Below are 15,061 nucleotides of genomic sequence, written 5' to 3' on the forward strand. Positions count from 1 at the left end.
GTGTCCCTTGTAAAGAAACTTTAGAAGCTTGTCAAAAAGCACTAGATAATAGACTAGATAAATCAATGCAGAGGTGCTGAACAGGATCAACGTAGTTTTAGAAAACAGTTATTTTACATTTGTTGATAAGAATTACAAACAAAACGATGGTACAGCAATAGGATCTAAATTAGGAATGCATTTTGCCAGAACATACATGGGGAAATAGGAAGAACAATTACTTAGAAAATCAGAAAGAGAACCTTTAGAATACATTCGGTTTGTAGATGATATTTTTGGGGTTTGGACACATGCAGAAGAATCTCTTTTCCAGTTTCATAAAATGGCAAATGAAATACACAGTAATATTAAGATGGACCTTCGATGGACAAGAAAATAAATATAATTTTTAGATACCGTAGTAAAACTTGAAGAAGGTTCAATTGAGACTGACCTCTTCTGTAAAGCTACTGACATGCACCAGTATTTACACATGTCCTCTGCACATCCAATCCACACTAAATGGGCAATCCCAAAGGGGCTAGGAATAAGAATACGAAGAACATGCTCAAGAGAAAGTGACTGTGTAAAACAAAAACATGTATTCAATTCAGAAATTTGTTTAAAAGAATTTAAGGCCCCAGTTGTAGCATTCAAAAGAGAAGCTAATTTAGGTGATATTTTAGTTCACAGTAAACATAAAAGAAAAATTGACAGAACAGGTTCTACAAATACTTGCACTAGTACATGTAAAGTGTGTAAATACATGGACAAAAGAAAAAATATAATTAAACACAAGAACACCACATATCCACTAAATACTAATATCTACTGTAAAAATAGCAATGCTGTTTATGGAATAGCCTGTGAAAAATGTGATGAAATAAAATACGTTGGAGAGACTGGAACAACTTTATATAAAAGAATTCAGAACCACCTTTTAGTAATTAGAAATAAAAAATGAATGAACCAATAGTACATCACCTGAGCAGTCAATGGCATGACATGATGAACAACAATGATTTACAGCTTGTAGTATTGGAGCAGCTAAAATTAGACAATGCGACATATAGAAGAATAAAAGAAAGTAAATGGATAAATAGATTCAACACAATGATGCCAGCGGAACTCAACAGAAAAGAATGAACAAATTAACTCCAATAAGTATAGAACATTTCAATAAATAAATAAACAAAATTCATTTAAAAGTTGTGCATGCTGATACGCTGGGGAGAGCAAATCAAGGCTGATCCTCAGAGTCAGCATTGCATGAGAATAGAAATAATGTTAATTAGAATTGAAATAGAGTTAAAGATATAAGTAAAAATGATGACACAATCTATAGAACACCATGACATAATGTAAGAATAAATATAAACTATAACAAGTTGTTGTCATGCTGTCGAACACCTAGAAATACCTCCAATGTTTTGATTCAACATGCTCCTTTCTTGAGAAAGATATGTACAACATATCAAAACGTTGGGCAGCTGGCTCTATTACTATTATACCCTATTATATATATATATATATATATATATATATATATATATATATATATATATATATTTAAAGGGTCTTACAGTGCAGTCCATTTATAAGAATCACACACGTCCCGGATGGTTTGATTTTTATAAGTCCAAAGGGTGATTGTTAAAAGCTGATGCTGTTGCAAATCTCACAGTTTTTCATTAAGCCGAGATGCAACCCCCCCTCCCTCTACATGCATATCACACAGTAACACTGCTGTACTCAGTATGGATTCAATGACTGTGTATTCACTTTATTGAAACACATTCTCACAAACACAAAACAAAACCCCCATACTGCACAATGCAGTGGCGCAGTCACGTCTGATTACAAACAATGCAGTGTTTCCTGCATCACTGCACTATCCACGCTGTGTACGCGCCTCATCACGAGAGATGTGATCAAACTCAAAAACAGATCAGTAACCACCATACAATGTACGTCAGTTGCCTTGGAATGATTGGAAAGCGTTTGCTTGAGAATGTTCGTACATGACAGCAGATTATTTTACATTGGTTGGTATAACCAGGATGATTTGGTCCCAGTAGTGACATCACTGTATGTTGTAGAATGATTTCACGTGTGTGTGTGTGTGTGTGTGTGTGTGTGTGTGTGTGTGTGTGTGTGTGTGTGTGTGTGTGTGTGTGTGTGTTTGCATATTTGGACACAATGTACTTGTATAATACAGTTTGTTTGTAGAATTGTGAACTTTGTGTATGGGTGTGTTTTATAATACTGCTCTCACATTAAATGACCTTTAATGGTGCAGGATACACTAAACACTTATTACACAGAGTGCTTTAGTTTGGCATTTTATTTGACTATTAACTTGTGATTAATATGGTTGTGCCACAGCGTTTAGTAAATGTCTTTTTTCTTCCCTATATTTTTGCTCTCCATTTGCACAGTGCTGATTTCGGGCAGCAGGCTTGCGCAGATCTAGTCAGGAGGCTGCGAAGGCTAGGATGGCTCAGATATTAAAAATATCTTATTGACACTCACATATTAGATTTTAGTTGTAAGTTCTTAATGAAGTGATATTAAAATGCATTCCTCTTTGAAAGAAGTTTGTGCAATTAAGAAATGGGATTGGTAGAAACAAGCTGTAGAACAAGCTGTGATTGTCACTGTGTCCTGTGCATCTCATAACGTGGAGGGCAGACACGTGTTGACTTTGGACTTAGCTGGGAACAGAAAAGGACGGGTATTAATTCAGTTAGACATTTAAGCAGTAAGGGTATTCTCAAACAGCTGCATTAATACTATAACACGGGCATAACGCAGTTCATGGTAAGAGGTTTTATACAGAACTGTAAACCCACAAGAGATCTACAACATGACAGACCAGACACAGCAAAACACAATAATAATGGTGTGTTTTATACAGAACTGTAAACCCACAAGAGATCTACAATGACAGACCAGACACAGCAAAACACAATAATAAAATAATGCCGCCAGCATTATCATTAAGGTGAACTGCACCACTGCTAACCATAAAATCACCCATCAGCCACTACTTTCTGCTGTCTTGTAATCCACAGTAACAGCTGACCTGCTCCCTTGCAGTGTTTATAGTTAAGAATAAACACACTCATTAACATTTAGTGAAATGCGGGTTTCCATGCGGAACTGGGTGTGGATTTTCCCGTGTGTTTCGTCATTCACACGAGTAAATGAGATTTACCCTATCCCTCTCTTTGGCCGTTTTTTTCGGCCACAAACCTGATTTACACGAGTAATTCTCCCAAACGCGCACACGCGTCGCCACTTCCCGTGTAAATTTCCCCGCATGGAAGCCCATGAGTGTCAATGCTGTTTATTTATTCATTGTGTTTATATGTCTCGTTGCTTTGTTGTCACTGTATTTACCCGGCGAAGGAAGCGTTTGTCCCGGATAACCACTCCCGTGATGAGCGGCGCTGCCATGACAACCTATCAAATCACCCGCACGGCTGCTATACTTTAGAGCGCGTCAGGAACGTTTTATTGTTTTCACAAAATAAAATCAATAAGATTGAGCTGAGCTGCCAGTGTGTAATAAACAAACCCTCAAATATCAGAGAATAGATACAGAGACAAGCCGTGGCACCAGCAAGAGGGGACAATGAAAGCACCAGTTACAGGTTTAAATAAATAAATAAATAACGACATGAAACAAAAATACATGTGGGCATATTTTAATTTAAAAAATTCTATACCTTCATAATTCTGAGTATTTATCTAAATAATGTTACTTCTAATTCTTTACAAATTAATAATTTCTGTTTCCCCCGAGTGCTAAGTAAGGTGGCTTTATAGTTTCTTAACAGTAATGGATTTTAGAAATCATCTATTCTAGTCTGCCCCTCAAACAGTTTTAAATATAATTTAGATTTATATGGCAGTTAGTATATAAATCAATTTCTAAAACGGGTCGCATTTTGTAATTTAAATAGGTATGAGCTACCAAAACGTATTTTTGTTTCATATGGTTATTAATGTATTTATTTGATTAAACTTTAATCGAGGCTTTCATTTTATCTTCTTGAAGTCACCACAGCGCCTCGCGCCGCTCGGAACTTTCGCATTTTTAAATCCTAACGGTCTCTGCTCAGCTGAGTGGAACGTTCAGGAGCCGGTTGCCTAGCAGCGTCTCCCCCTCTTCTCTGCCCCGCCCTCTCTCCCTCTCTCGCTGCACAGGCTGGGAGTTCAGATTTAGCTTCGTTATATTATAGAGCGCAATTCTTTACTAACTTTTACAAATGAGCTGATTAGAGGCTTCGTGTTTTCAAGATGGTTCAGGTGCAGTCCGGGCAGACTGACTGGAGCATCATTACAGGATACCGCACTGCGCTCGGCTTTGTGTGGCGGCTGATACACAAAATAACGAACGACTGTTAAAGAAATCCCATGTGTTGCTTTTTAATGCTAAATATGGATCTGGTATTCTAAGTATTATCTACAGTTAATAATTCAGCTATATTCATATTCAGAATGTAATACAGTATTAAGACAGGGTCCAGTATTAAAAATCAATGTTCATTGACCATTCCCATACATTCTCTATATGTTTCCACATTGTGGTTGCAATCCACAGGCACAAGGGGCTCAGTGATGTTAACAACTAGAGCCCACAATTAACCAATATATTTAATGTAAAGAAATGGTTCATGTCTTTCTTTCTCATAGCTGCTTCTGTGTGTATACACCAGTGCTATTTATTGTGTGTAATTATCCGTCTTGTCTAAGAATGTGCAGATTATATATAAAAAGATATTTAGGAGAGAGTGGCCGGCGATGAGGGATCTCCCGTGTGATAGTTGACTGCAACGGTAAAACTACTAGACAGTTATGATTGTTCATTAACAAGCGAGTATAAAAGTTACATTGGGAGAAAAGATATTCATTCACCACTATCTAAGCATTTTGTAGATGCCAAACATTCAGCTTTAGATCTTAAATTCTGTGGCATACAAAAAATATTTCAAGTTGGCAGAGGTGGTAATCTCGATGAAAAACTATCACTGTCAGTAAGTATTTTAAATTCATGTGAGAAGATTTAAATATGCTGCATATTTGTGCATTGGTAACCTTACATAATTATGTTTTTATTAATGCCACTTTAAGACCAGAGCCAATCAACCTGTTATTTCACTTTGCTTTCACTAGCATATTCTAATGTGCTTGTTCAGAATATGCATGAATCCTGAAAACGTCTTGTTAATATGTGAACAAAGCCAACAGTCACTTTATTGATCACCCTGTGGATTAACCGCTATTGGAACACATTGATTGTGTTAAAGACGGTAATAGACTTTCAATGTACACGTTTTAGAGCTAAACGTTTGTTGAGACAGTTCAAGCGCTGCTCTTTCAGGCAGCTGGTAGCAGTGTTTACCCATTTCCTGGATGTTTGCCTTTTGGTCTTACTGTGGAAAGAATTAAAAATAAAAGTAAGCAAAACCATTTGTTGAGAAGCACATTTGGGAGAAAACTTAAGTGTCTCGAAATACATTTGTAAAGGGATCGGATTCTATTATGGTGTTTCCGAGCTGTTGAACGTTTCTCATTATATACAGGCTTCAATCACTGTCAAGCCGAAATAGCTCAGGTTTTGACAAGACCAGGTTTCTTTTTCATTAATATCTTGAACTAAAAACAGAGTACATTCTTTTCTTCAGTGTAATTGGAGGAAATAACAACGTATTACAGTACCATTTTCTAATGTCATTAAGAAATGCAAAAAGCATCGTCCCTGGGTGGGCTTGAACCACCAACCTTTAGGTAAACAGCCGATTGCGCCACAGAGACCAAACTGCTAGACCGCCAAAGCATACAGGAGTGATCAGCAAGGCGAGATGCTGCAGAATGTGATCGAGGGAGCAGAACTCAATCGAACCTGAGACCACACCTAAGAAGAAAGCAACACGGGGCAGGAAAGTCTATGTAATCCATTATGGCAGCACAACATACCTCGTGTTTGTTAGATAACTCCCAAATATTTATGATTCAAATGGGAATCTTATTCATCAGATTATAAGCACACATTTGATATACTTTACACTGGAAAACAAACTATAGTGACAAACTATAATTGCAAAGCACTGCTGCTTTTTCAATGACTGGTTGAAACTGTCAAACTGATTGAAAACATGGAACACATTAATTGCGATGGGTTTGATACTAATAGGCTTACATAACAGCTATTGTGTATAGACAATGTCACATACACAGAAATGAACACGGACGGTCTTTATTAAGGGCTGACTCGTTTAAATGTTCGAGAGATCTAGGTGTACTGGACAAATCTATTGGATTTTTGTCCATGTCGTAATTGTGCCACCTGTGATAATGCGTTTAAAACTAAGAATTTCAAAAGCTGTACAACAAAAAAAAAAAAGAGTACAGTATCTTACAAGTGAATTCATGTGCTTCAACTCATGTCATTTATTTGATTTCTTGTCCTTGGCACTTGCAATATGTTGGTAAAACTACTAGACAGTTATGATTGCGCATTAATGAGCGAGTATAAAAGTTACATTGGGAGAAAAGATATTCATTCACCACTATCTAGACATTTTGTAGATACCAAACATTAAGCTTCTTATCTTAAATTCTGTGACATACAAAAAATATTTCAAGCTGGCAGAGGTGGTAATCTCGATCAAAAACTATCACATTGTGAATCCAAAGGGATCTTCAGTCTCCATACGGTACAAACTGAAGGATTAAATGAAGAGCTGGGATTATCATGTTTTCTGTGATATAATGTGCAAGCATACTTGTCTTTCATAAGATCTTTAAATGATAGCGCTTTGAGATGATGTCTGTTACTAGCGGATTGTTTAGATATATACTCAATTATGGTACAATTGTTCTATCTGAAATATATGAAATACATTGTTCAGTTTGTTCAGTTTAACTTTCACACATAGATAGAGGTCACTACAGTGGACAGCTATTTTTAAGTGATTATCTTCAATAGAAACTCTGTTTCTTCTCTAATGCATTCTATCCTCTTCATTGGACGTCTTCCGAAATTAAAACGCCTGCCATCTAGTGCATTTGATAGGTACTAAAAGTTCAGCAGCAGCGAGCACCTCAGGAATTTCTGTAAAATCATTTTACATAAAAAGAGCGGAGCAGGATAAAAAATAGATTCAAAGAACGTAATGTTTAGGCAATAATATGGTATATGTTTGTTCAAATATTTTTTTCACAGTTTATCTTAAACCATATGTCCACTGATTGTCATGCAGTATTAAGATTAATATTGTACATGAGGTCTGTGTTGTTCTATAGGCCTGTGCTAAATATCTTTTGTCATATAAGAGCTGTATACTGCAATGTTGTCCACAAATAGGCTCATTTGGATCATTCTAACATCTCTCAACTGTTTTTCAATTGAAAATGACTTTTCTGAATAATTATTATTATTATTATTATTATTATTATTATTATTATTATTATTATTATTATTATTAGCAGCAGCTGTGTGGCAGTAGCAGCAGTTTTATTAGTAGTATTGTTATTTCCTTACCCAGCCATCAAGAGCACCTAGCTACAGGGTAGCAGAGGAGATTCCATCCCAATCAAGGGACAGTGATAGTGATGAAAGGCAGGCAGACACGCAGGGAGAGGAAGCAGGGAGCCCGAGGAGCAGCAGTGAAAGTGGCAGTGTCAAGGTCACCCCCTGAAATCAGTTTCAGTGTGGGGAATCACTGACCAAAGCTAACTGATGCTTATATATATATATTCATTCAACTTTGAGGACATTTTTGTTTCTGGCAAAAAGAAAATATTAGAAACCATTCTAATGCATGCCAGTTGGAATGGTTCCAGTCATTTAGTTTTGCATTTTGTATTACTTTTTTTCCAACAAATAAAATGAAAAGACTTTCATTCATAATATGCTGTTCCAGGTAATAGGGCACTTGGTTAGAGACGCATGAGGTCCGCTCAAGTGGACATGTGTACAACTTCTTAAATTTTGTACTAAAAAAACCCAACTTTTTAATGTTTTTATAGGCCCTGAACACTAATAGAAAACATTTGAAAAAAAATCTTGTTTAAGGTTATCATAATTGATGCATGAAAGGGTTAAAATGAGAAAACACCAAGCAGCACAGACTGCACTACACTCTGTGACCGAGAGAGAGAGAGAGAGAGAGAGAGAGAGAGAGAGAGAGAGAGAGAGAGAGAGAGAGAGAGAAAAAAATAAAATGATGCTCTTTAATCCAGAGCCACACATGGAGAACATGGCTTCACTGGGGCTCCTCCTCTGGACACTGGCACTCTTTGCTCATGGTAAGAAATCATCATTCTTATTAATTATTATTATTATCAGCGCTTCCTCAGCAAACAGTGGAATACAGTTAATGGACGAAGCTGTTGACTCGGTGGGTTGATGTTCTGTGTTTTTATTTTCAGAATCCAGCGTTCAGATTGTCCTGACTCGGAGTCCCACAGTGGAGTCTGTCTCTATAGGAGGGAGTGTCACTCTGAACTGCAGATCCAGTAGCTCTGGTTGTACCAGCAGTCTAGCCTGGTTTGTGCAGAAACCCGGAGGAGCTCCTAAACTCCTCTTCTCTTCACTGAATAGCCGAGTCTCTGGAGTTCCAGCTCCATTCACTGACAGGAGCTCAAGAACAAACTTCATGCTGCCCATCAGTGGAGTCCAGGCTGAAGATGCAGGAGATTACTACTGTCAGCAGCACTATAGCTTCCCTTTATGTGACCTTTAAGAGAAACACTGCATATATTAACACTGACCACAAGAGGGAGCTAGAGCAACACTGCTGTCCATAATGTAATGCATAATGTAGTGTAACAGTACAGTAATAAGACCATTGAAATAGGCAGCAGTTACCTCCCCAGTCAGCCCAGTTCTCCCATTGTTAACACAAGGCTCCTCACACCCAGTCATCTAAACCCTACAGTGTGGTCTGTGTCTGGAGGAAGGAGCTGCTCACTGTTGTGCATGCTGGGAAACACTGACTGTAATATCTCAACACTTGGGATTAATTTTCCCTTGATTCCACCCCTGGCAGTGAGGGATAGAAACAAATCCTCAACTTTCCATGAAACTCCCTATGACTTCAATTTAAACAAAGTAAATACAGAGATGCCAGACCTGTTTTAAATGTGTGTGTGTGTGTGTGTGTGTGTGTGTGTGTGTGTGTGTGTGTGTGTGTGTGTGTTGGGGGATGTCTGGTCATTTAATTTTTATAGTTCATTTCGTAAGTTAATGAAATATAAAACCATTGCAAATTAATGACTAGATTAGAAATAGTATAATATTTTGCGAACCGGTATGATTGTAAAAAACAAAAACCACAGAATTGAATAAGTTGCTCTTCAATGCTGCTATAATCACTCAATCTTTCATTTGTCTTATTCCTCAACTACTTTGAAATGCATTTTTATTTTGCCCTTAATTTCTGACACTTTATTAATCATTTTGAAATTGCACTGAACAGTATTGTGATATTCTGTAACAATCTGGATGAGGGAATCTGCTAAGAAAATATATACATACATAATAAATCCATTTGTTGCACAGGCATGTCGGACATGATGCTAACTCTTGCCTTGCTTGCTGAGGGCAGTGATGAAGGGGATGCTCCAGACACCAAAGCTTAACTTGCTGTGCTGCTTGTATTGAAACTGAAAAACACGCAAGTCGACAAAAACATTCAAATGAAGTCAGGCAGGAAACACCACTAGAAACAGCCTTAAAGTATACAATTTAAAAGATTCAAACAATAATAAAAAGTGTATCTCTATTTGTGTCTTTTTTTATTGCGTGTGTGTGTGTGTGTGTGTGTGTGTGTGTGTGTGTGTGTGTGGGGGGGTGTCCTATATTTGCCCCTCCAGTACGAAAAGTGAGGGGGGTGTTGCCCTCCTGGTGCCAGTGCTCATTACTCAATGAAACCATCAGACCCAATCCTGCCTGACACACAACACAGACTGCAAATATTTACACTGACCAAAAGCGAAAACAAGAACAGCCCTCCTTTTTATAATGTAATAGCACAGTAATAAGACAGGTTATTACAGCAGAACCCCAGACTGACAGAAATCCCAGAGCATTATGTTTCTCCTGCCATTCTGACCCTCCCCATCTCAAAGGTGCCAGTGGGGCAGTAGTGCTGCCCTCAGTGCCAGTGAGAGCTCTTCAGTAACACTAGAAGGAACAGTTTGGACTCCAGACACAGTGTCTTCTACTGTTCCTGAAGGCTTTCTGATGGAGTGTTTGACATTGTGGATGAACTACCTACAGCATCGAAGAGCCACTCAACACAGAGCGAAACAAGGACTGTCAATCTCTACTACAGCAGGCTTATTGTCTTCTAGTGTCACTGAAGCCAGTGAGAACTCCAGTGCACTTCAATCATGATGGGTTGCTGTTTAATAAGCAGTACTGCTGCATTACACTTTAATGAGTGCATTAAGGACTGTGCTAATCAGCTTCTAATGCTACTCTTAATAGCTGAGCTTTATTGTATAGTCCCACTGTCCTGGGAGTGTTAATGCCAGGGCAGTTACTAATCTTACTCTCAGCTCAGCTGATTGGCTCTCCTCATATGCTCCTATTAAAGCTGTTCTTTGTCTAGTCCTGCTGTCCTGGGAGTGTTCATGCTAAACTGCTGATCTTGCTCTGTAATAACACACAGCACCAAGCCTGTGTTTACACCACTGCTTGGATATAAGTGGCTGCTGTGCCAAGGAAGACAATTTGCATAGAAAAGACACTTTGCATTGGCAGCACATGCTTCAGTGCTCTGGGAGTGTTTATAGCCCTGTGAGTTTAACACTTCATGATTGAGAGCTGCCCTTCATGGCAACAGAATCCACAACAACAATGTCTTTTATCAGCATCTTCACCTGGGCACTTGTCATCTGCACTCAGGGTAAGAATCATTTAGAAAATGCATTTCCAAAAAATATCTGTTTGTTGGATAATTTACAAAAGTGTCAAAAGTAAAACAGGCAAAAAAAAGAAAAGAAAAAGTCTTGCCATTTAATGTGTTTTTACTTTAATTAATTCAATCATTACTATTTAGCTATTTAGTTAATTAATGTATTTTTTACCTTTGGAAATGACAGACTACATTGCCAATAAAATAAAACTCTGTAGGACAATTGAACACTCGTAGAGGGATCGATGCCCACATTCTCCAAATAGTTTTAATGTGTGTACGTATTTATTACCAACACATTATGGAGATAAATACAAAGTGTGACAATTTCTTGTAAACAGACGCCCGCCCTACATGTGTATTTTAAAGTACAGTCTGATCATTTGTAATATTCCCCAGAGTGAAAACCTCCACTGCGCCCTCCATTGCATGTCTTCAGAGAAGCACAAAGGGAGGTCTTTCTTTGAGCAATGGAATTGTGTTATTTGAGAATAAATATAAATAACAGAGGTTTCGATTCAAAGTATTTTTCAGTGTCTTCAGCAAGTAATCTATTTACATAAACAATAATGCAATCTGTGTTAAGAAATATATTTTCATCTGATTTACATGCAAATTATATGGTAAACTGAGTGCTAACAAGGCTTTGCAATTAATGGATACACATCTTACAGCAATTGCCGCATTACAGTTAGTTTCCTTTATGGAATGTCTCCTATTTGAAATCAATGTTCTCACTTTATTAACACTAGGAATATTTTCAGCAATCCTCTATAAAAGAGTAATATAATAGTATATATTAATCCATGGTCAAGACAAAGTCTCTCTCTGGGGTTGGCAGATCATTAGATTGAAGATCTAAGATCCCTGGTCCCATCGTATATGCAGGAGAGTTCATTCACAAATAAATACATACCTGTTTTTTGTGTTTATTTTTGTTGTTACATTAACCCAATACACTATTGCATTTTGCCACGTCATTAGATGAGCAAATCCCCTTTGTGCCGTTGCGCATTCAGCAGAGCAGCACTGAGAGAATCCATCTTCTGTGTCACTCAATACTATCAGTTTTCACCCGTTGGTGGTATGTTGGTGAGCATAGCTGCTTTCCAAGTTATTGACCCGAGACGATTCATGACCACTGCGATTGTTTTTATGCCTGTTTCAAATAATGAACATTACAAAAGCAAATCAGCATTGTTTTCTTTTATTTACTTTTAAAGCAGAGAATCGCACACACTTCCGACAACTTCAGTCTTGCTGGCTATAAACACGCATTGAGCTGGCTGTTTCCCTTGACCTGGTGATACAGTGTTCTTATCAGTTGCGGCGTTATCATTTGCTTGGCATGCTTGCTGTGCACTCTTTTGGTGTGTAGTCTAAACAACTAAAAACAAGCATACAATTCAGTGTCAATATATTCCATTTTACAAGGCAGGTAACTGCAACACATTTATTTCTTGTTTTTTTATGTGGCAGGGCTAACAACAGGAAGCCATCAGTCCTTAGAAAATGAATCTTTCAGCCCAAACTTAATATCGATATTTGCAGTTTTCCCAAAATCTCATTATCAAAGTATGATCTCAAATGAACACTTTTTTAATGGGGCTTAATGCAGTAATGCACTTTATATAGTATCAAATCATAATGATACCAGATAGTATCACGACTATTGCAGTTTGAACAACAAACAAATTGTGTGTGTAAATCAAAGTTGTGGGGAAATGCATTTAGCTTCATTCTAATCTTTAAAGAAAAAAAGCGGAAATTGCAAAACATTCACCGTGGACACACTTCTGTACTGTGTCCCTCATAGATGCTCAAATTAAGCCACACAAATATTAGGCTAGTTGGGGAGGATTGTGTTTTTCTTCTTGACTACAGACACATTCCAAATGATGTCAATACAGCTACTGTCAAGAACGATCTCCCCGTCAGAGTATTGAACCCCAGTCTCCAGCATGACAGGCGGGGATACTGACCACTACACTAACAGTGAAAGTCCCCAGGTAAAGAGCCACCCAACCCAGAACAATGTATATAGTGTGCATGGTCCATTGTCAATGCAAGTCTGACTTAAACGGAGTGAGAATGCACTCTGCAACTTTTTGGCTTGAACTGCTGCTTGACACACAGAACGACAATTTTGATACTCGGACTCTTCTTAAAATGCATGTTAAAATGTGGAATGTTTTCAAATTCCATGAATTTTCAGATCTGTGCAGAACAAGACAACTATCTGGTCTCACAAAATCTTTATTAAAAACTCTTATGGAGTATGTGCTGTGTAGATAGAAGAGAAAAATGAAGGGCCCCTCTACCATACCAGGCATTTCATGTTATTTTATTGTTAGTTCTCGTAGAACAAAAAAAGAGTTTGATCAAAGACGTCCTTCCTGCCGAAATAGCTCAGTTGGGTGATCGTTAGGCTGAATATCTAAAGGTCCCTGGTTATATCCCGGGTTTCGGCAGGTGTCATGTTTATTATTATATCTACGGAACCACAAGTACAAGTATTGCAGTTAAAGTTTATGCTTTTCAAATCAGTGCAGGAAAGAGGGTGTCAAAATCAAAATGAAACTCACAGGGAGTAATCAAAATATTGCAAAATAAAGATACACTCCATTAAGCAAATAATTTGCACCTGTATAAAATGAACAAAACAGGTTCAATTAATTGTATTGCCCATTTGATAAAAGCAGTGTAAAAACATTACCTGCACATTTCTCTGCTGGCTTCAGGAAGCAAACAAAAAGCAGCGATTTTACCATATGGTCTAGTGGTTAGGATTCCTGGTTTTTCACCCAGGTGGCCTGGGCTCAACTCCTGGTATGAGAATTTGTTTATTTACTGGTGAAGTTTTTTGTCAAATAAAAGGATTGAAAAATGAAATCCCACATTGATGGATGGAGAAACTTATAACCAGTGACCATTATAAAAACAAAAAAAAACTCATCTTTGCTTATGTTAGCTGCAAGACAGCGAGACAGAGAAATTTGCATCTTGCTATCCCCTCAATCCTATGTGCACCAAATCAATGATGGTCTATACTTCAATTCATATATTATCAGAATCAAAAAAGTGGTCTCTGTTGCATTGTGTGGCTGCAGTGTTGATAATAAAAACCTCTACGTTCGAGGCTTCATTTAACTTTATTGTATTATTTAGAAGAAACAAATGTTGACGCTATGACTTTCTGGGTTTGTTTTTGTATTCAACTGATTGGGCCCAACAATTATGTTGATCTCTTTTTTCTTTATTAACATATACATGTATTTACAAGCTTAGCAGGCGCTACTCCTGTCTTGTAAATTAGCTTACCATGCAACTGGCACACATTCTGAATGTGCAAGCTAACAAACCATCATCTTTCATTTCACAAAATACAGGGCTTTCGCCGCAGAGAAAACTTGCTGGACAAATAATGAAAAAGCTAAAAACCAATTTGCCCCCCAAGCCATGTTACTAGATATCTAGCTTTTTTGCAGTGGCATTAAAGTTGTGGTGACACACAAAAAAGAAACATGGAAATCGGTTTCTTCTCAGAAAGAAAAGCTCTGTTTTGGGGTTTACCCTACTAAACAATTTATGCACATGAACATATAATAAAAACAGCCATGCATGGAATTCATGGGAACTCTGCGTTCTATTGTTTTCCTTTCTCCCAAATATATCATGCAAATTATGCAACTTCTCTGCACAGTGTGATCAAAGGTGGTTCTAGGGATCAAACTGTAGTTCTGAAAATAATACAATGTCTTTTGCCTTGAGTTCATCATTTAAAAAAACTACTTCGCCAACAGAAGAAAAAAAGGCTAGCAAAAGAGGGTTTTGATACATCAATCTCTGGTTTATAGGGCCCAGCACGCATCCGCTGCACAACTCTTTTACAGCCAGCTGTTTCCTAAACGAAATACCTAATAGAAAAAAAAATCTCTTGGCTGCATATTTTAAAAAAAACTAACCAGCCACAAAATTGGTCGGGCCAAGTGTACAAGAGACCGAATCTTGAAATGCTGAAAATGCAGTGATTTCACTGTCTCAGCAGGGTGACATAGCTGCCTGCTAAACTCAATAATACTGTTATTTAAAAACATAAACTTAGATAAAACACACTGAACTGATTAAACTAAACTACAAACACTAAA

The 15,061-nt window shown here is 37.5% G+C and overlaps 1 protein-coding gene across 1 annotated transcript in view; it reads left to right on the top strand.

Moving 5' to 3' along the window:
• Nucleotides 1-10,867: 10,867 nt before the first annotated feature.
• The window catches only part of LOC121301960 (collagen alpha-1(III) chain-like), a gene marked incomplete at its 5' end in the record, with an annotated part of 34,958 nt that continues 30,764 nt past the window's right edge, over nucleotides 10,868-15,061 (top strand). Inside the window, one exon of the mRNA XM_041231705.1 lies at nucleotides 10,868-10,904. Within this exon, the coding sequence (XP_041087639.1) occupies nucleotides 10,868-10,904 (37 nt within the window). The remainder of the gene's footprint in view (nucleotides 10,905-15,061) is intronic.

This window comes from Polyodon spathula, chromosome 28 (genome assembly GCF_017654505.1).
Source record: "Polyodon spathula isolate WHYD16114869_AA chromosome 28, ASM1765450v1, whole genome shotgun sequence".
Classification (NCBI taxonomy): Eukaryota; Metazoa; Chordata; class Actinopteri; order Acipenseriformes; family Polyodontidae; genus Polyodon; species Polyodon spathula.